The sequence below is a fragment of the Festucalex cinctus genome, chromosome 1 (assembly GCF_051991245.1).
Source record: "Festucalex cinctus isolate MCC-2025b chromosome 1, RoL_Fcin_1.0, whole genome shotgun sequence".
In the NCBI taxonomy this organism is placed as follows: domain Eukaryota; kingdom Metazoa; phylum Chordata; class Actinopteri; order Syngnathiformes; family Syngnathidae; genus Festucalex; species Festucalex cinctus.
The window spans coordinates 1,348,137-1,371,487 of record NC_135411.1 but is presented as its reverse complement, the minus strand read 5'-3'; the positions used below and the strand labels follow the sequence as shown (position 1 = coordinate 1,371,487).

Below are 23,351 nucleotides of genomic sequence, written 5' to 3'. Positions count from 1 at the left end.
TGGAAAGACAGTGTTTACAACCTTCCAGCCAATCGCAGAGCGGGGGCGGTGGCGTGTCGCAAACGGGGCCGGGCGAACGAACGTGTCGGCTGCGTGACGTCACTCCCGCGCCAATTTGAAAGCACGCACGGATTTTATTTTTCTTCACTCACTCATTCACACATGTAAGCTTCTGTGAGTGAGTGAGTGAGTGAGTGAGTGGAAAAAATAATAATAATCTGTGCGTGCTTTCAAATTGCCGCGGGAGTGACGTCACGCAGCTGACATGTTTGCCCGGCCCCGTTTGCGACCGTTAACTATCTCTTACCGAAATAGATAACAATTCTAAATAGGTGGTAGCTGTATTCCTTAACACATTCACTGCCAGCCCAGCAAAAATGCATTATTTGACGTCTTTTCCCGTCAATGGCAGTCAATGAGTTAAGATGAGATGTAACCAAAATTGACGGATTTTTAAGCAAAATTTGCCTTAAAAAAGGAAAAAAAGATGCTGCAATATAATCACAAAATATATTGGCACATTGTGTTTAACACATTCACTGCCAGCCCAGCAAAAATGCATTATTTGACGTCTTTTTCCGCAATGGCAGTCAATGAGTTAAATCCTATAGTGTTACTTCGGTTTAAAATAAGTAAAAATAAAACAAGCCCTTGCGGACCTAACAAGGTCAGCTAAAATTATTTAGGTCATAACAAGTTCAACCGATCATTAGAAGAGGAGCCGCTGTAAAAAGAGTGTGATTAGATTCCTATCCTTAAATCAATAAAGGTTACTCTTTAAGGGTGTTAATCTAATGGGGCTGATGCTCTAAAACTGGGGCGGTGAGAACCTAAACGAATCCTTTTCGACACCAGCTTGGAAAGTCCCCGTCACCTCCGTAAAATCCGTGTTACTGCGGTTGGAGCCAAAGGGGGATTTTAACCCTTTATAACGGAGAGTTGGCCAGGTAAGCGAGATCAGACACTCTGTAAATTGAGAAGTAGTTTGATTGTTTAAATCCTGTATTTACAAAGTGCCTTTTCCAGAGTGAAACTGGCAGACGGCGCCTTTAAAGAGCTAAAATACTTGATGCATACTTGACATAACAACAGTGTTTCAATATAGGACAGAATATGTAAAAATAACATTTAAAAAAAACGAGTCGTCATGATAAACAAGTTTTACCTTTGCCATTACGATGTAGCACCTCGTTGCAGACACCCAGCCAAGCAGCAAACAAAACTGCTCTGCGCCGAGACTTTTATGAGCTTTTAAATCGGCTCCATTATTGACAGCATAGCGATACATGTCGTGCACCGTGAATTCCGTGAAAACAGGGGGACAGAAGGTAAGGGTCTGTTTTCAAACTAGCCATCTCCAGTTTCTGTAAGTATCGCACTCGACGAGCACCGACGAAATGTTCCACTTCTGCCGACAGGCGAACGTCAGTTGAACTAGCGCATTCCATGGCTCGATGGACATGAACTTTTCATTTGTAAAATGAAAATCGCTATAGTACCTAAATCGCTCCGCGGCCCGTCCACTTTTCATTCAACTGTCATTTCATTCCGCTGTCCATGGTGGCGCAGTCACGTGACGTCGGTGCAAATGGTCAATGGTGATGTTCCCCCAGAGCTATTTCGGACCAACCGGGAAATATTTAACCTCACCATTCCCCATTTCATCTCGTCACTGGACAGGTAGTGAACGAGCGCACACCCTCTAGATGAATCGATTGTTAAAAAAATAAAATAAAATAAAATTCAATCGTGACAGTATTATCAACTCACCATTGAAATTTGACTTGACCAACCCAAATGTGTGTTTGTGTTCTTGTGTCCTGCAGACGCTGAGAAATATCTTCGTCCTGACCAAGAGGACATGAAGCCTCCGAATGTTAAAGAGGAGGAAGAACATCCTTACGTCGAAGAGGAAGAAAAGCCCGTTCGTGTCAAAGAGGAGGAGGTTGAGGATGACGTCACCAAGTCACCAATGACCTTCAAGTCATCAATGACCTTCGCCCCTTTAAAGAGTGAAGATGAAGTCAAGGGTGAGAGTGAGGAGGGCAGAGGGGCGGAGCCTCCAAACAGGAACTTAAATCGTCAAAACATGATTCCAGAAAGTGATGCAGACCACTGGGGATCATCAAAAGCAAAAAGTGATGACATAAGGTCCATTTCTTCTCATGACGAAAATGATGATAATCTGGATGGTAATGATGAACACGCTGATGGTGACAGGTCGTGTCACACTGACGACAAATCTTGGGAATGTTCGCACTGTGGGAAAACATTGAGTACAAAATCAAATTTGAAAATTCACTTGAAAATACACACCTGTGAAAAACCTTTTTCTTGTTTAGATTGTGGCAAAAGCTTCTCTCACAAGTCAAATTTAACAAAACATTCAAGAACACACACTGGGGAAAAACCTTTTGCTTGTACCCACTGTGGCAAAAGCTTCTCTCAGAAGTCACGTTTAACAATACATACAAGAAGCCACACTGGGGAAAAACCTTTTTCTTGCTCAGATTGTGGCAAAAGCTTCTCTTCGAAGTCAAATTTAACAACACATACAAGAACACACACTGGCGAGAAACCTTTTTCTTGCTTGGATTGTGGCAAAAGCTTCTCTCATAGTTCAGATTTATCCAGACATACAAGAAGCCACACTGGCGAGAAACCTTTTTCTTGCTCAGATTGTGGCAAAAGCTTCACTCACAGGTCAGCTTTAACAATACACACAACAAAACACGCTGGTGAGAAACCTTTTTCTTGCGCAGATTGTGGCAAAAGCTTCTCTTTGAAGTCACATTTAACAAGACATACAAAAAGCCACACTGGCGAGAAACCTTTCTCTTGCTCAGATTGTGGCAAAAGCTTCTCTCACAGGTCATATTTAACAATACATACAAGAAAACACGCTGGTGAGAAACCTTTTTCTTGCTCAGATTGTGGCAAAAGCTTCTATCGGAAGCACCATTTAACAATACATACAAGAAGACACACTGGCGAGAAACCTTTTTCTTGCTCAGATTGTGGAAAACGCTTCTCTGACAAATCACATTTCAACAAACACACAAGATCACATGGTGAGAAGGAACCATTCAGTTGTGGTGTTTGTGCAAAAAGATTCTCTTGTGAAAAGCTTTCTGAGAGACACGAGTGTGCTGGTGAGAATAGCAGCCATTTTTGAAGCTTCAAAAAAATGAAGGGAAGTGAATCTGATATGTTATTTCGTCATAACACAACATTCGAAGCTGCCTGGGGCCTGTCATAATGATTTACGTTAGAGATAGTAGGATTTCAGAAGACTTTAAGGGATCGTTCGACTTTTTTAACATGAATCTCAATTTGATCCTCACCTCCCGTGTGTGCGATCAGCACTGACTTCGGCGTTGGACGAGAGGAAAATAGTCCAGCAAGCTTGCTGGGGTCTCGGAAATAAAGCGTTTTTCTTCTAAAAAAAACTATTTGTTTTCAAAAGTGTGATACATTTCCACCACAATACTCTTTTCTGAATAAAGTCAGACGCCATTACCGCCAGCCACTACTTTTCTGTTCGTTCGTTCGTATCACTGCGCGGCGCCCTGTCGAGCGCTAACCGACGCACTGCAGCCAGCTAGCTGATACTTCCGCCGAAAAAGCAAACAACTTCAGGCGGAAGTATCAGCAAGCTGGCTGCAGTGCGTCGGTTAGCGTTCTTCAGGGCGCGGCGCAGTGATACGAACGAACGAACAGAAAAGTAGTGGCTGGCGGTAATGGCGTCTGATTTTATTCAGAAAAGAATATTGTGGTGGAAATGTATCACGCTTTTGAAAACAAATAGTTTTTAGAAGAAAAACGCTTTATTTCCGAGACCCCAGCCAGCTTGCTGGACTATTTTCCTCTCGTCCAACGTCGAACCAGAACTGGTGTCACCGAGCGCTGTCAGGGGTAAGTCAGTGCTGATCGCACACACGGGAGGTGAGGATCAAATTGAGATTCATGTTAAAAAAGCCGAACGATCCCTTTAAGAAGTATCAACTCCAATGTCTTACTTAAAAGTGTAAATGTAATGCTTTCAAAACTACTCAACCTGTTAATATTAAGTTTTTGACGTTTACTATTCATGTGTTTAAATGTCAATTAATGTCAGTTTTTTTTTATGTAATTTTGGAAGCTATTTTTGTTTGTTTTGCTTCTGAATGTTGTTAATGGTTGTGTTTGCTGAAGTTCGTAGGTGTTGTGTTTTTTGCTTGCGTGAAGCACATTGAGTTAGTTTCCTTGTGTATGAAATCAAAATAAAACCACCTTGTGTTGCCTTGCAATTTTCCGCAAATCAGCGTCGAGAATACCTTCAGACACACAAAGCCATCTGGGATTCAAATTTGCTGTTGAACAGTGTCATCTCTGAAATGATTGACGTGATGGGCGTTTCGTCAACATTGAAGGAAGGTCCGTCAACGGCGGGCGTCCGTTTTGTTGGCGATTGGCGATTGACGGCTAACTTAAAAAAAAAAAGGACGAATGAACCATTGACGGAAGTAAGTTTCCTTCCGTCAATGTAATCATCAATCCGTCACACCGTCAATTAACATATCCCAATGACAGACGTCAAATTCGTCAATAAATGTGTGACTGTGTGTAAGATAGATAATAGATATGTGTCTATGTGTGTCAACACGTCGATAATATAATCGATACCGTATGTGTCTATGTAGCGTCTTCGTCATTCGCCCCACCATGAGGTGTTCAGGTAGTTTTACGTAAATGTATGAACAAACGGCCGACGAATTTGTGCAGAAATTCAAACAATTGGCGATTGATGAAGGCACAGTAGGTTTTTTAATTGTGACGAGACGGGCCTGAAGTTTCCAGGAAGTTTCGGAATTTGTTGAAAAGAATCACCCAGAAAGAGTGTTCCAGAACTAATTCATTTGTGCATTTTACTTGGATATGTTCCTCGCTGTCCATCAGCCCGTCAATGACGCATGCATGACGAATGACGGATTGATGATTACAATGCCGCTGAGATTCAGATATTGACGGATTTACGAAGACGGAAGATGGTCCTGACACCTCGCAAGAGCTCGTCTTTTATGTCGCCCTCAATATTCCAATCACTAACTTTTTACTTTTATTGGAAGGTAAGTGTTGCGTCAAAACTTTGCTGGAGGAAAGTGTGAAAGTCACAGATGACAAAAACTGGCCTAAAGTCATTTGTATTACTTGCAGTACAAATAAATATTGCATATATCAATTAAATATCAGATACTGTTTCAAACATTTATTAATAGCTAGGGCCGGTACATTATAAGCTATTACAACAAATTAAACTCATCCCTGATAATAAACATTCAGTTTACTTCAAAATGCTTGTTCAACTTTGATGGCGAATTTTTAAACTGCACATTCACCACAACAAACTGGGGCTCTTTTCAATAAGTCCAATTTAAACATGCATTTAAACTTTACGATTATATCGGGAACAAAACACTGAAAAAACGGGAATGAGACTTTCGAACTGCAGCAAAAATGGCGACATCTGCCGATGACTTGATGACAATGCTTGCTGTGAAGCCTCCGGACAATTTCCAGCAGCCAATCATAGCGCAGCGGGGGCGTGTCCTGCCCCTGACTTCCGCCGCACGTCTACTTTGGTTTCCGGAGTCATCACTGCCGCGGCGGGCGGGTACATGGCGTTTAATCATTATTTCTGATTCGGTATTGAACTGAATGCAGCCTCCACACAGGACGCCCGTCACCATTTTGAAGGTCTACGACACCATTTGTTAAATGTCATCATGTGTGTAAACTCGTTTCGGTGCGCGTTGATGCTTCTCGGCCTTAGTTAGCTTAGCTTAGCTTAGTTTAGCTTAGCTTAGCTCACTAGCCGCTAACAAAGAGAAGCACACAAGACGTGGTCAGGAAGAGATCAAGTGTGACTTTGTTGACACTATTGGGCCAAAATGTCTGCGCGAACGACACCAAAGTACGACGAGGAACATTTTGGAGTAAAGGAAGAGAACGAGCAACATTTTCAACCGCTGGACGATGTTTGCCAGCAGCCTCGAATTGTGCTACACACAACAGGTTTGTACACTTCTTATTACTCTCCCTTGCTCAGCGCTCCTATATAGAGTTAAAAAAAATAAAAAAATAAATGCAGTCATTACTGTACACAGTAATTCAATAAGCCGAATCGGAATTACAACTGCTCATGTGCGGCCACTGGCTCTTATGCTTCCTGTTTCGGGGACGTTGCTATCCAGATCGCCATATGAATGCATTGGAAATAACCGAAAAGAGTCATTATTTTTTATTTTGAGGTCAAATTTGGGTAGTACGCCAGTCGCCCATTGTTCCATGCGTGATTGTCACAATGGTTTACGTGGACTCAAAAAGCGGATGAAGGAATTTTGCCACGTTCACTCGTGCAATAAAGGAACTTCACGTTGCGCCTGCGACCCACCTTATTTATACTGCGGTCAGGCCAGCCGCCACTCGAAAAGACGAAGTCAAGCCAGCCGCCCCAACGATTGTTAATACTGTGCATTACGGTAACGTGCCGACGTGCCCCTGCGTTGGCCACCTTCAAAATAAAAGCTGAGCAACACCTGGTTTATGGTTTAAAATAGAGAATCATAAAAAAACAACGGTTTGTTATTCCAGAACCAGACCAGTTCTGAGGGACACTACACCACCCCAGGTATCCAACCAAAGTACTTTCAACAAAATCTGATGTTGCATTTCAAAATAAAACTGTTTTGAAAAATTTATTTTCCGACATTAATCCCTGTTTTCAAAAAATCATTAAAAATTCATGGTTTGTTATCCCAGGACCAGACCAGTTCTAAGGGACACTACAGCACCCCAGGTATCCAGCCAAACTACTTTCAACAAAATCTGATGTTGCATTTCAAAATAAAACTGTTTTGAAAAATTTATTTTCCGACATTAATCCCTGTTTTCAAAAAATCATTAAAAATTCATGGTTTGTTATCCCAGGACCAGACCAGTTCTAAGGGACACTACAGCACCCCAGGTATCCAGCCAAACTACTTTGAACAAAATCTGATGTTGCATTTCAAAATAAAACTCATTTGAAAATTTAAATCTCGACTATTATTGCTGATTCAAAAATTTTGAAATGCAACATCAGATTTTGTTCAAAGTACTTTGGTTGGATACCTGGGGTGGTGTAGTGTCCCTCAGAACTGGTCTGGTCCTGGGATAACAAACCATGAATTTTTAATGATTTTTTTTAAATCAGCGATAATAGTCGAGATTTAAATTTTCAAATGAGTTTTATTTTGAAATGCAACATCAGATTTTGTTCAAAGTACTTTGGCGGGATACCTGGGGTGCTGTAGTGTCCCCTAGAACTAGTCTGGTCCTGGGATAACAAACCATGAGTTTTTAATGATTTTTTGAAATCAGGGATTAATGTCGAGATTTCAATTTTCAAATGAGTTTTATTTTGAAATGCAACATCAGATTTTGTTGAAAGTACTTTGGCTGGATACCTGGGGTGGTGTAGTGTCCCTTAGAACTGGTCTGGTTCTGGAATAACAAACCGTTATTTTTTTATGATTCTTTATTTTAAACCCTAAACCAGGCGTTGAGCAGCTTTTATTTTGAAGGTGGCCAGCGCAGGGGCACGTCGGCATGTTACCGTAATGCACAGTATTAACAATCGTTGGGGCGGCTGGCTTGACTTCGTCTTTTCGAGTGGCGGCTGGCTTGACCGCAGTTTATTTATACTCATTCCATTTCCTACTGAAAGAAAAGCTTCAGAACGTCGTGCCGAATGGACTACATTGGTAAGTTTATATTTCAGATACTAATATTTCTAATTTGTAACCATGCCATATGTAAATTTATCAACTTCTGAGCCTGGAGTAGCAGTATAAATATATGTTTGCAAATGAGCTGGAATGTGTAGACAGCCTCATTTTCATTGGGCCTTCACCTTTCGTTGCATTTATCATTTTAGTTATTTATTTATTAATTTTTTTACCCAGGTGAACAGACAGAACATCAAAACAGGCAAAAACTGGGCTATAAACAAGAACAGCCGTGTATGCTTTTTGTCGATGGTGCGCCTTCCACCTCCTTTCCAAACCCAACACTGAAACTTGGTACAGCGGCACAGCCATTTGCAATATATTTGGAGATGGAAATTTGTACGGGGACTAAATTTTCAATTATTAAGATCAATAAAGTCAAGTCTAAGTCTTGTAAATTATATTTATATTTAATACTGTCTATAAAGAGCAAGTGGAATCAAATAAATTCAAGACCTGTGGGTAGGATATTTTATTTTATTTTGTTTTACTACTAACATGATGAGCATATACTATAAACAGTGCTGGGGACGGACCTGTCGCCATGGGCGGGCCTTGGGGGTCCGTGCCCGCCCTGTCAGTCAGCCGTGCCCGCCCTAGCAAGATGTCTCACCAACTATTCGTCCTATCAGTCACGTAAACTTGCGCCTTCTGTTTTAAGTCAAGCATGGCGTGCCAGCCAACCACATACCTCCTTTCAAGTTTGGCTGTGATTGACAACTAAACGAGCCAATGACAATCAGGATCAGGAGGGATGGGGTGGGGTGGGGGGGAGACGCGCGTTCTGCAGACGTGCCTTTGCCAAATCAATTCCGGGTCGAGAGTGCGCATTTGCCGGCTGGCGCTGGCATAAAGACTGAGCAGTGAGCACGTCGTGCCGCTTTAATGTAAGCCACCAAATGCCAAACCTCGATCCAGGATGACACAGTTGACATCAATGGGAATCCCGAGTCCACTGGTTACGTTTACAAGTGAGTGTCAAACTTTTATTTGAATTAGTCAAGCCACACAGCACGGACGAATTGTAGCAATACACAGTATGCTGTTAACAGACCCAAGCAGTCACACATACACAACAACAACTAAAGAGCATAAAATTATTTATCACTAAAGCAGTTGCAGTACAATGTGAGTTGAATTCTCTTTTTTATTGCCAAGTTTGTTCATGTTGATGAATGTTACTAAGTTCTAATTAAAAAAAAAACAGCACTTTACACATCCTTTTGGATTGATATTCTGCTTCGTTTTTCACTGAACCCATATGTTGTTTCTGTATGTCATCGACATAACTCAACCTTATTTCTAAATCACTTTAAAACAGCCGTTGCTGCATACAAAGTACTGTGCATGGAATAGAAATTAGTCTTTTAGTAGACAAGTGAAATAAAATAACACAAAATAAAATTAATTAGAGTAAATATAAGTAGATAAGTATACACGCAAATAAAATACTAAAAAAAAAAATCTGTATAAGTATAGAAATAAAATAACACGAAATACAGAAGGCACCATAAAAAAATTCAAATGATGTGAAGTCTCATGCTGAGTCAAAGATCAAAGAATAAAGATGTCTGGCAAAAATGAAAGGAAATTTTGTCCATATCGTACAGCCCTAATCCAACACGCAAACGAAGGCAACTGCTAGCCAATTCCAGATAGAAGGGGTTGGGTCACAGAGTCATTCATTCGGACATCGTTGTTTACAGAAGTGACGAGTGGATTTGTTTCAAATGAACTTTTGAGTTGAATAAATGCAAAATGAACTACACATTTTTGTTTCAGTTTGTCTTTGAGATTTCAGAACGAACTGCCGCTTTTAAGTGACAGAAAATATTTCTGAACACTTTTGCAGTTGTCACAATGCCGCTGTTCAACCTGATGAACATTTGATTTAGGTTGATAAAGTGTGCCCCCCCCCCCAAAAAAAGGTAATGCCCCCCCCTACAATTTCTTTCTGGTGACGGGTCTGCCTATAACAGAAGTGACGTGTTTACATTATTTTTGCTGTATTGAGTTTATATTTCACTATTATCGTGCATGTCTTGTTTATGCAGTGCAGGAAAAGTCAATTGTTAAATGGGCTGTCTGCCGGATTCACTCAGGAAAATGCACTTTTTTTTAAATACAGGATGTACACACTTGAACTTTCTCTTAGTCTACACATCGATGTTTTTGTTCATCTTTTGTGGTAATTTCGTCCTAACCCCCCACCTCCCCAGCCCGTATTTTGCCATTTTTGTGTTTTTTTTTGTAAACAGCGGGACGTTTCAGTGGAAAGACAGTGTTTACAACCTTCCAGCCAATCGCAGAGCGGGGGCGGTGGCGTGTCGCAAACGGGGCCGGGCGAACGTGTCGGCTGCGTGACGTCACTCCCGCGCCAATTTGAAAGCACGCACGGATTTTATTTTTCTTCACTCACTCATTCACACATGTAAGCTTCTGTGAGTGAGTGAGCGAGTGAGTGAGTGAGTGAGTGGAAAAAAAAATAATAATCTGTGCGTGCTTTCAAATTGCCGCGGGAGTGACGTCACGCAGCTGACACGTTTGCCCGGCCCCGTTTGCGACCGTTAACTATCTCTTACCGAAATAGATAACAATTCTAAATAGGTGGTAGCTGTATTCCTTAACACTAGTGATGTGCTTTTCGGGTCGAATCCCTGAAGCGTGTGCCGAGTGATGCAGATGAGTGGTTCATGAACGGCGTGTCAATGCGTGTGTTGATGACGTACGTGGTGACGTTTGAAGCCCCACGAAGCAGGTGTACCACGTGACTGATTCAGGAAATGATTCGCTAGGTTTGAGTGTAGTTCGAAATAAAAGCGGCAAAGAAACGCGAGGATTCCCATTCACTTTTTGTGTCGGGTCCCTTCTTGCGCTACTTTTTTTGCTTTTGGCATTCGATTTGACGAGCTTCTTTTTGCGATGGAACCAGCAAGAAAGAGATTTTCCCTTGTTTAGGAGCACTTTGAGCAGATCTCACCTCAGAAGGTAATGCACTGCAATTACGGTACTATTTTAACAGATTCCAATAATAAAATAAAATAAAATGTGACAACACATAAAATTCACATTTTTCTGTTCACAGTTGAAAGTCCCCTTCAGTACTGGGAATCACAGAAATATACGCGTCCAATTCTATACAAACTTGCTATCTCATATCGATGCACCCCTGCTTCATCAGTACCATGTGAAAGAGTTTTTTTCCAAAGCAGGTGAAATTCTCTGCAAAAAAAAAAGAAACCGCCTGAGTCCAAAAACTTCGGAAAAAATAGTTTTTAAATAAAAATGAATAAGCACTTTATTTTACCTCCTTATTTCACATTTTCACTTGTTGCATAAGCACAAACATAGACAAAGTAACACAGAACAATTCATGTTAAAACACTCTTCAAATATATATTCTTTTGTATTTAGAGCATGATTTACACCCCACCATTTTATTGCATGCACCAAGCATGTTATACATTTTTCTGTCCACATGATGGCGTAGTCGAGGAAATGAATCATCTTGAAGCCCCTACGTGTGTGTGAAGCATTTCACTGCAGGGCTTCACTGCTTTACGGGGCTTCATTTTGCCATCACTACTTAACACATTCACTGCCAGCCCAGCAAAAATGCATTATTTGACGTCTTTTCCCGTCAATGGCAGTCAATGAGTTAAGATGAGATGTAACCAAAATTGACGGATTTTTAAGCAAAATTTGCCTTAAAAAAGGAAAAAAAGATGCTGCAATATAATCACAAAATATATTGGCACATTGTGTTTAACACATTCACTGCCAGCCCAGCAAAAATGCATTATTTGACGTCTTTTTCCGCAATGGCAGTCAATGAGTTAAATCCTATAGTGTTACTTCGGTTTAAAATAAGTAAAAATAAAACAAGCCCTTGCGGACCTAACAAGGTCAGCTAAAATTATTTAGGTCATAACAAGTTCAACCGATCATTAGAAGATGAGCCGCTGTAAAAAGAGTGTGATTAGATTCCTATCCTTAAATCAATAAAGGTTACTCTTTAAGGGTGTTAATCTAATGGGGCTGATGCTCTAAAACTGGGGCGGTGAGAACCTAAACGAATCCTTTTCGACACCAGCTTGGAAAGTCCCCGTCACCTCCGTAAAATCCGTGTTACTGCGGTTGGAGCCAAAGGGGGATTTTAACCCTTTATAACGGAGAGTTGGCCAGGTAAGCGAGATCAGACACTCTGTAAATTGAGAAGTAGTTTGATTGTTTAAATCCTGTATTTACAAAGTGCATTTTCCAGAGTGAAAATGGCAGACGGCGCCTTTAAAGAGCTAAAATACTTGATGCATACTTGACATAACAGTGTTTCAATAAAGGACAGAATATGTAAAAATAAAATTTAAAAAAAACGAGTCATCATGATAAACAAGTTTTACCTTTGCCATGACGATGTAGCACCTCGTTGCAGACACCCAGCCAAGCAGCAAACAAAACTGCTCTGCGCCGAGACTTTTATGAGCTTTTAAATCGGCTCCATTATTGACAGCATAGCGATACATGTCGTGCACCGTGAATTCCGTGAAAACAGGGGGACACAAGGTAAGGGTCTGTTTTCAAACTAGCCATCTCCCGTTTCTGTAAGTATCGCACTCGACGAGCACCGACGAAACGTTCCACTTCTGCCGACAGGCGAACGTCAGTTGAACTAGCGCATTCCATGGCTCGATGGACATCAACTTTCCATTTGTAAAATGAAAGTCGCTATAGTACTTAAATCGCTCCGCAGCCCGTCCACTTTCATTCAACTGTCATTTCATTCCGCTGTCCATGGTGGGGCAGTCACGTGATTACGTGACGTCGGTGCAAATGGTCAATGGTGATGTTCCCCCAGAGCTATTTCGGACCAACCGGGAAATATTTAACCTCACCATTCCCCATTTCATCTCGTCACTGGACAGGTAGTGAACGAGCGCACACCCTCTAGATGAATCGTTTGTTAAAAAAATAAAATAAAATTCAATCGTGACAGTATTATCAACTCACCATTGAAATTTGACTTGACCAAACCAAATGTGTGTTTTGTCTTCTTGTGTCCTGCAGACGTCGCTGAGAAATATCTTCGTCCTGACCAACAGGACATGAAGCCTCCGAATGTTAAAAAGGAGGAAGAACATCCTTACATCGAAGAGGAAGAAAAGCCCGTTCGTGTCAAAGAGGAGGAGGTTGAGGATGACGTCACCAAGTCACCAATGACCTTCAAGTCATCAATGACCTTCGCCCCTTTAAAGAGTGAAGACGAAGTCAAGGGTGAGAGTGAGGAAGGCAGAGGGGCGGAGCCTCCAAACAGGATCTTTAATCCTCAAAACATGATTCCAGAAAGTGATGCAGACCACTGGGGATCATCAAAAGCAAAAAGTGATGACATAAGGTCCCTTTCTTCTCATGACGATAATGATGATAATCTGGATGGTAATGATGAACACGCTGATGGTGACAGGTCGTGTCACACTGACGACAAATCTTGGGAGTGTTCTCACTGTGGGAAAACATTGAGTTCAAAAGGAAGTTTAAAAATTCACTTGAGAAGACACACTGGGGAAAAACCTTTTTCTTATTTAGATTGTGGCAAAAGCTTCTCTTTGAAGTCAAATTTAACAAAACATTCAAGAACACACACTGGGGAAAAACGTTTTGCTTGTACCCACTGTGGCAAAAGCTTCTCTCTGAAGTCACGTTTAACAACACATACAAGAAGCCACACTGGGGAAAAACCTTTTTCTTGCTCAGATTGTGGCAAAAGCTTCTCTTCGAAGTCAAATTTAACAACACATACAAGAATACACACTGGGGAAAAACCTTTTGCTTGTTTAGATTGTGGCAAAAGCTTCTTTTGGAAGTCAGACTTAACGACACATACAAGAACACACACTGGCGAGAAACCTTTTTCTTGCTCAGATTGTGGCAAAAGCTTCTCTCACAGGTCATATTTAACAGTTCATACAAGAAGGCACACTGGCGAGAAACCTTTTTCTTGCTCAGATTGTGGCAAAAGCTTCTCTCACAGGTCATATTTAACAATACATACAAGAAAACACGCTGGTGAGAAACCTTTTTCTTGCTCAGATTGTGGCAAAAGCTTCTATCGGAAGCCCCATTTTTTTTTTTTTTTCTGTTTTTAAGAGCTCAGAATTGTTCATTCGGTAGTCTTACCGATTCAACGTCTTGTCATCATTGCTCTTTTTTTTTTTTTTTTGTGTATGTATGTGTGCGTGCGTTTGCGTGTGTGCGTTTGCGTGCGTGCGCGTGCGTGCGTGTGCGTGCTTGCAAATACGTATAAATTTATACTCATTCATTCACCTAAAACCTTATAAATATCCCATTACCCTTCGCCTTAACCAGGTACTTCAGAATCTTGCCAGAGTCGTGAGGTTTAAATGGTCAGGAGACCAGAGAAAAGGTCAGAAAAAAAAAGAAATAAAGAGAAAAGAAAGGTAAATCAAAGTGAAATCCAGCACCGACCAAACACTTCCTGCCTTCCCCATGATTACAAAATCAAAGTCTTACGCCAACCCCGGAAGCCTCTAAATTCCAGCAAATTAAGGCGAAGGGTAATGGGATATTTATAAGGTTTTAGGTGAATTAATGAGTATAAATTTATATGTATTTGCACGCACACACACACACGCACGCACGCAAACGCACGCACGCAAACGCACACACACACGCACACGCACACGCAAACGCACGCACACGCAAACGCACGCACACATACGCACGCACAAAAAAAAATAAATAAAAAAAATAAAAAATAAAAAAAAATAAAAAATAAAAATAAATTCCAGCAAATTTAGCGAGATCTCAAGAGACCAGAGGAAAAACTAAAGAGAGGAAGGAGGGAAGGATCGATAAGGCAGAGTGAGATCCATAGAAGCCAGTACATCCAATCCATCAAAGTGAAGTCCAGCACCAACAAGACCCCTCCTGCGTGGTTACAAAACCAGAGTCTTATGCCAACCCCAGAAACCTCATACTTCTAATAAATTAAGATCTCAAGTGACCAGAGGAAAAACTAAAGAGAGGAAGGAGGGAAGGATAGATAAAGCAAAGTGAAAACCACAGACACCAGCACCAACTGATTCAAGGGGCTGTGGGAGGGAGAGGGTACTTCTGTTGAGTTTCAGTAGATGCTGGTGCGACGGATCTGGCATGCATAAGGACCACCACCAAAGAAAGAAGCCGTCAACCGCGGTCCAGCAAAGCGAGCACTCCCCCCCCCCCCCCCCCCCCCCCCCGGAATCCCCAGGCCGCGGCAGCACCAAGGCCACCCCCAAGCCACCCGAGCGGACACCGGTCGGCGAGCCGACCCAGACACCCGGAACACCCCCGCCCCAGCCCCGGCCCACACCCCCGAGCCCAAGGCCGCAGAACGAGGCCCAGCGGGCCCCCACAGCGCCCCACCGGTCCCCAGCCCCCATCCCCCCACGACCCCCCCGCACCCCACCCAAACCCGCCATCCACCACGACCCAGGCCCCACCACCCCCGACCCCCAAACCCCCGAACACACCCCGACCCCGAGCACCCAACCCCCCCCCCCCCCACCCATACCTCCACCCCCCCCCAAACAAGCCGCCCCCCCCCCCCCCCCCCCCGCGAACCCGCCCCCCCGCGAGAACCCCCCCCCCCCCCCCCGGAAACCGGCACCGGGCAGCAGCGCAGAGAGGGAAGGTGTGCCCACCCCACCCCACCCCACCTCCAGCCGCGCGAGATTTGCACAGCGGCGGGAGGGGGGAAGCAGAGGAGGAAGCACCAGGGGAGAAGGCGGAACACCAGAACACCGCGAGGCCCCGGTCGTCACGCCAGAGTACTAGTGACACCTAACCCTGTTACTGAGTCCGCCAGCTCGCCGACTGGCGAGCTCAACCCTTACACCGTGAATGTGGCCCCACCCAGTGTATATACAAGTGTGTGCGTGTGGTGCATTAAAATTGGGAGCAGGTGAGTCGGAGCAGAGGGAAAAAATTTTCCCCTACTCCGACACACCCGTATCCCCCCCAAAAAAATGAATATGTATATGTGTGGTGCATTAAAAAAGGGAATGGAGGGACAAAGTGGAGGGGCAGGGACACAAATGGGGGGGACCACAGCGCTGCCAGGCACTGCAGTCCATCCCCTCTGATGGCTCCCCGCCCCAACTCACCCCTCCCCTTGGACGTGAGGTGCATTAAAATTGGAGGGGAGTTGAAGGGTGAAGACGGTGTTTCCACCCTTCCCCACCCCACCAAGAAATGTGTTGTGTGCCCTATGTGTATATTTACAAAGTGTATAGTGCAAGCTAGTGAAGTGAGTAAGAGGAGCGACCAGCGGGGCCTCACCCAACCCGGCGGGTGTAGGTGGCGGGTGTAGGTGGCACGCCCGCCCCCCAGCACCCCCACCCCCACCCGCCCCCCACCTCATCCACCCGGCACCACAATGGTCATATTTAACAATACATACAAGAAAACACGCTGGTGAGAAACCTTTTTCTTGCTCAGATTGTGGCAAAAGCTTCTATCGGAAGCCCCATTTAACAAGACATACAAGAAGCCACACTGGCGAGAAACCTTTTTCTTGCTCAGATTGTGGAAAACGTTACTCTGACAGGTCAAATTTCAAGAAACACACAAGATCGCATGGGAAGAAACCGTTCAGTTGCAGTGTTTGTGCTGAAAGATTCTCTTCTAAATATCTTGCTGAGAGACACGAGTGTGCTGGTGAGAATAGCAGCCATTAGGGGTGTTAAAAAAAAATCGATTCGGCGATATATCGCGATACTACATCGCGTGATTCTCCAATCGATTCAATAAAAAAAAAATCTTTTTTTTTTTTTTTTTTTTTTTTTTTAAGAGCTCAGAATTGTTCATTCGGTAGTTTTACCGATTCAACGTCTTATCATCATTGCCTTTTTTTTTTTTTTTTTTGGTGTGTGAATCGATTTTTAAACTTCCATTTTTAATGGAAAAATATTCAACAAAACGTCTGACTTCGGGTTAGGATTCACACCTTGAGCATGGAAGAATGTTATATGAACGGAACATTAAGCCTTAATATTTTATTTTAATGCTGTTCAAGCATGAAACAGATTACAACCTCTATAAGACTGAAATTTCAGATAAATAAATACATTTTCATATAAATCTTCCACTCTACAAGCTTACTGATTAGTATTTTCTAAATTTGAATGAAAAAAAATCGCAACAATCGACTTATAAATTCGTATCGGGATTAATCGGTATCGAATCGAATCGTGACCTGTGAATCGTGATACGAATCGAATCGTCAGGTACTAGGCAATTCACACCCCTAGCATCCATCTTTGAAGCTTCAAAAAAATGAAGGGAAGTGAATCTGATATGTTATTTCGTAATAACACAACATTCAAAGCTGCCTGGGGCCTGTCATAATGATTCACGTTCATTACTCAAATAAAAGTAGAGATATTAGGATTTCAGAAGACTTAAGAAGTATCAACTCCAATGTCTTACTTAAAAGTGTAAATGTAATGCTTTCAAAACTACTCAACCTGTTAATATTAAGTTTTTGACGTTTACTGTTAATGTGTTTAAATGTCAATTAATGTCAGTTTTTTTTATGTAATTTTGGAAGCTATTTTTGTTTGTTTTGCTTCTGAATGTTGTTAATGGTTGTGTTTGCTGAAGTTCGTAGATCTTGTGTTTTTTGCTTGCGTGAAGCACATTGAGTTAGTTTCCTTGTGTATGAAATCGAAATAAAACCACCTTGTGTTGCCTTGCAATTTTCCGCAAATCAGCGTCGAGAATACCTTCAGACACACAAAGCCATCTGGGATTCAAATTTGCTGTTGAACAGTGTCATCTCTGAAATGATTGACGTGATGGGCGTTTCGTCAACATTGAAGGAAGGTCCGTCAACGGCGGGCGTCCGTTTTGTTGTCGATTGGCGATTGACGGCTAACTTAAAAAAAAGGACGAATGAACCATTGACGGAAGTAAGTTTCCTTCCGTCAATGTAATCATCAATCCGTCACACCGTCAATTAACATATCCCAATGACAGACGTCAAATTCGTCAATAAATGTGTGACTGTGTGTAAGATAGATAATAGATATGTGTCTATGTGTGTCAATACGTCGATAATATAATCGATGCAGTATGTGTCTATGTAGCGTCTTCGTCATTCGCCCCACCATGAGGTGTTCAGGTAGTTTTACGTAAATGTATGAACAAACGGCCAACGAATTTGTGCAGAAATTCAAACAATTGGCGATTGATGAAGGCACAGTAGGTTTTTTAATTGTGACGAGACGGGCCTGAAGTTTCCAGGAAGTTTCGGAATTTGTTGAAAAGAATCACCCAGAAAGAGTGTTCCAGAACTAATTCATTTGTGCATTTTACTTGGATATGTTCGTCGCTGTCCATCAGCCCGTCAATGACGCTGATGCATGACGAATGACGGATTGATGATTACAATGCCGCTGAGATTCAGATATTTTCGCTGTAGAGGAAGAAAATAACGTGGAAAAAATGCTGCTGAAAAGTCAACTTACTGTAGGTTTGGCAACACAAGATGGCCGCCGCCAGCTTCACTTTTCGCTACAGCATGAGCAGCCCAGTTAATTTATGACGTCCGTGCTGTATCAGCCTGCACATCCACCTGAGAATCTGACCGTGATCAGTTTTTTTTTTTCCTTTTTTTTTTTTTTTTTTTTTTTGAAGGTTTGAGCCAGGACAGCTTACTCGCATTTTCATTTCATTTTCTTAACTAAAGAGCCAGACCTGTCACCAGAAAGAGAGTGCAGGGGGGGCATTACCTTTTTTGGGGGAGCACACTTCATCAACCTAAATCTAATGTTGTTCAGGTTGAACAGTGGCATTGTGACAACTGCAAAAGCGGCGGAATGACTGTGACCCAGCCCCTTCTATCTGAGATTAGCTAGCAGTTGCCTTCATTTGCTTTTTGGATTTAGGGCTGTACGATATGGATAACATTTCGGATCATTTTTGCCAGACATCTTTATTCTTTGGTCTTTGACTCAGCATGAAACTTCGCATCATTTCAGTGTTTTATGGTGCCTTCTGCATTTTGTGTTATTTTATTTATAGTTATATTTACTTATTCACTTCCCTACATCTTATATATTTTTTTTATTTTTTATTTTTGCTTTTATACTTACCTACTTATATTTACTATAATTAATTTTATTTTGTGTTATTTTCTTTCACTTGTGTCCACTGCGAGACTGATTTCTATTCCATGCACTTTGTATGCAGCAATGGATGTTTTAAAGTGCTTTATAAAAAAAAGATTGAGTTGAGATATGTCGATAATATACAGAAACGACATATGGGTTCAGTGAAAAAGATCAATCCATAAGGATGTGTAAAGTGCTGTTTATTATTATTATTATTATTATTATTATAACTTATCGACAGTCATCAACCGTGACAAACTTGGCAATAAAAAAAAAAAGAAAAGAGGATTCAACTTAAATTGTACTGCAACTATGCTTTAGTGATAAATAATTTTATACTCCAAAGTATTTGTTGTGTATGTGTGACTGCGTGGGTCTGTTAACCGCATACTGTGTATTGCTACAATTTGTCCGTGCTGTGTGGCTTGACTAATCAAAACAAAAGTTTGCCACTCACTTGTGAACGTTGTTTAGTGGACCAGTGAACGCAGGATTCCCAACCATGTCAACTGTGTCATCCTGGATCGAGGTTTGGCGTTTGCTCACTGCTCAGTCATTGGGTCAGTGCCGGCCGGCGAACGTGCACCACTATCTAACGCGGAAGTAGATTTGGCTAATGCGCGTCCCCGGAGCGCGCGTCACCCCCCCCAATCCCGATTACCATTGGCTAGCCGTAGATGTCAATCAAAGCCAAATTTGAAAGGATGTATGTGGTTGGCTGGCAAGCCATGGTTTACTTGAACAGAAGGCGCACGTTTACGTGACTGATAAAAGTAAAAAAAAATAATAAATTCTCCTTTCCCTGTCGTCCTTTTGCTCATGAGCGCCCCTAGCATCTGCCTAATCTGCCTAATGGCAGGAGCACCACTGGTCGTGACCAAAAGAACGAGATCCCGGATACAAGCGGCCGAAATGAGTTTCCTCCGCAGGGTGTCCGGGCTCTCCCTTAGAGATAGGGTGAGAAGCTCGGTCATCCGGGAGGGACTCGGAGTCAAGCCGCTGCTCCTCCGCGTTGAGAGGAGCCAGCTGAGGTGGCTCGGGCATCTGGTTCGGAGGCCTCCTGGACGCCTCCCTGGGGAGGTCTTCCGGGCATGTCCCACCGGCGGGAGGCCCCGGGGACGACCCAGGACACGCTGGAGAGACTATGTCTCCCGGCTGGCCTGGGAACGCCTTTGGATCCCGCCGGAGGAGCTGGTTGAAGTGGCTGGGGAGAGGGAGGTCTGGGTTTCCCTCCTAAAGCTGCCGCCCCCGCGACCTGACCTCGGATAAGCGGAGGAAGATGGATGGATGGATGGATGAATTTATGGTGAATTCTAGGGCTGGGTATCGATTCAAATTTCCAGGATCGATTCGATTCGATTAATGATTCACAACGATTTTTGATTCATTTGAGGAATTCATGCAGCACCTATTTTAGACAGTCAAAAGTACCAGTGCTGCAAATAGTAGAAACTTCTTGCTGTAATTTAATGCATTAGTAAAAATATGAATATTTACATTAAGAATTGAATCAATTGCAGTTACATTAATACTGTTTTATTTAACATGGCCTTATAAAAACAATAAATAATTAAATCAATTACAACCACAGTACAGGCTATGTTAAAAAAAAAAAAAAAAGTAACAAAAAACACTGACACTCATTCACAATGTTTTTTGTGCAAATGTTCCAATGGTGGTTGAGGGGATGGGGTGGGTGGGGAGATGATCGATACTGGCTTCCACCGTGTAAGTGACACGGGCTCGGAAGCATTTGTTTGTGTGTGTTGTGTGTGTGTGTGTGTGTGTGTGTGTGTGTGTTGGGGGCGGGGTCGATATATCTATACATGGCTTTATGTATCGATATTGGGATATGAAAAGGCGTATCTATATGATATCGATATATCAATATTTTGAACCCAGCCCAAGTTAATTCAATTGAAATAGAAAGGGCGTATGAAAACAAATTCCTTGTAGTAGTTATTGATGATAAATTATTTTGGAAGCCACACATAGAAATTGTTAAAAGGAAAATGTGAAAAATCATAGGGATACTCTATAAAACTAAGGATGTCCTGAACATGAACTCATTATATACATTATACAGTTCATTATTCTTACAATATCTGACCTATTGTGTGAAAATCTGGGCAAATGCAAATAAAACAAACACCAACTCTGTATTCAAATTGCAAAAGAGAGCTATAAGAATTATTAATTAATCAAAATATACTGAATCAACACATCCATTATTTATTAAATACAATGAAATTTTATGACTTGGTTGAGTTTAAATTAGCACCAAATTAGACACAGTCCTTATGATATAAGGGGTGCACATGTCTATAAAAACAAAACAAAAAAACAAGAACAAATATTAAGCAAAGGTGTGTATCTGTTAGGTGTTAATTTGTGGAATCATTTGGGAATTGCCCTGAAAGGATGTGACTCACTTGTTGAGTTTAAAAAAAAATGTTTAAAAGTTTAAAAAAAAATACTTGTGTATAGATTGTTATTCATTCACTCATGTGGCCCATGTGATAAACTTCAATATAAAATACATAACATCACAATAAATTAACTTTACCAAACCATGTGTATCTTGTGTCTCGCAGATGTCGGTGAAAAATGTATTTTTCCTGAGCGGCAGGAGCCAGAGTTCCCTGGCGTGAAACAGGAGGAGGACTTGGAGCCTCTTCAAGTTAAAGAAGAGCAGCAGCAACAGCCTCCCAACATCAAAAAAGAGGAGCAGCTGCCACCATACATTGAAGAGGAGGAGCACTTCACAGAGTTGCCCGTGACTGGTGTCCATTTGAAGACTGAAGATGAACGTCAATATGAAGAGAACAAAGGGGCGGAGTCTCCAAGCAGACAACAAATGACAAATGATGACAGCCGGTTAGCTCTTATGTCAGATGGTGAAGACGCGTCACACGCTGCTCACACTGCTGACGATGAACAGTGTGACGATGATGTGACATGTCACACTGATGGCAAACGGTGGAAATGTTCTCAGTGTGGAAAAACCTTTGGTTCCAAGTCTCAATTGAGAAGACACGCGATGGGCCACACTGGTCATAAACCCTTTACTTGCACAGTTTGTGGTCGAAGTTTCTCTAGGAAGGAAACTTTATCAACGCACACGCGAACCCACACCGGAGAGAAGCCTTTTGCTTGCTCAGTTTGTGGTCAAAATTTTGCTCAGAGGGAACACTTAAAAACACACACACGAACCCACACTGGAGAGAAGCCTTTTGCTTGCTCAGTTTGTGGTCAAAGTTTTTCTTCCAAGGGATACTTAAAAACACACACAAGAACCCACACTGGAGAGAAGCCTTTTGCTTGCTCAGTTTGTGGTCAAAATTTTGCTCAGAGGGTACACTTAAAAACACACACAAGAACCCACACTGGAGAGAAGCCCTTTGCTTGCTCAGTTTGTGGTCAAAATTTTTCTTCCAAGGGAGACTTAAAAAGACACACAAGAACCCACACTGGAGAGAAGCCTTTTGCTTGCTCAGTTTGTGGTCGAAAATTTGCTCACAAGGTTCACTTAAAAACACACACAAGAACCCACACTGGAGAGAAGCCCTTTGCGTGCTCAGTTTGTGGTCAAACTTTTTCTTCCAAGGGATACTTAAAAACACACACAAGAACCCACACTGGAGAGAAGCCCTTTGCTTGCTCAGTTTGTGGTCGAAGTTTCTCTCAGAGGGGAAGTTTAACAACGCACACGCGAATCCACACGGGAGAGAAGCACTTTGCTTGCACATTTTGTGGTCGAAAATTTGCTCAGAGGGTACACTTAAAAATACACACAAGAACCCACACTGGAGAGAAGCCCTTTGCTTGCTCAGTTTGTGGTCAAACTTTTTCTTCCAAGGGATACTTAAAAACACACACAAGAACCCACACTGGAGAGAAGCCCTTTGCTTGCTCAGTTTGTGGTCAAACTTTTTCTTCCAAGGGATACTTAAAAACACACACAAGAACCCACACTGGAGAGAAGCCCTTTGCTTGCTCAGTTTGTGGTCGAAAATTTACTGTTAATGAAACGTTAAAAAGACACACAAAGACCCACACTGATGAGAAACCATTTTCTTGCTCAGTTTGTGGTCAAAGATTCCCAACAAAGGGCAACGCTGAGAGGCACAAGTGTGCTGGTGAGAAAAGCGGTTGATGAATGAAGCTTGATATGATCTCATTTAGGAATTGACGTTTAAAATGGTGCAGAAATTTCTACCGCGAAATGAATGAATGATTGATCTGTGTACTTGTATTGTGTGTTGTACGTGTCTATTTTGAAAATGAATTTGTTTTGAAAACGTAACATCAACCTGACAAGTGGCTGCAGATTATAACTGACGGCTATAATCTGTCATCTGTACATGTAAAT

General features: G+C 42.2%; 2 protein-coding genes across 2 annotated transcripts in view; one reads left to right on the top strand and one right to left on the bottom strand.

Moving 5' to 3' along the window:
- Positions 1–23,351, bottom strand: part of LOC144009382 (uncharacterized) — a 111,567-nt gene that overhangs the window by 31,349 nt on the left and 56,867 nt on the right. The window lies entirely within an intron of this gene.
- LOC144012324 (uncharacterized) overlaps positions 1–23,351 on the top strand; it is a 26,503-nt gene extending 3,152 nt beyond the window's left edge. The window contains exons 2-5 of the mRNA XM_077511727.1: positions 1,827–3,008; positions 3,640–3,645; positions 13,392–13,836; positions 22,166–23,351. Coding sequence (XP_077367853.1) covers positions 1,827–3,008; positions 3,640–3,645; positions 13,392–13,836; positions 22,166–23,135 — 2,603 coding nt within the window. The 3' untranslated portion in view covers positions 23,136–23,351. The remainder of the gene's footprint in view (positions 1–1,826; positions 3,009–3,639; positions 3,646–13,391; positions 13,837–22,165) is intronic.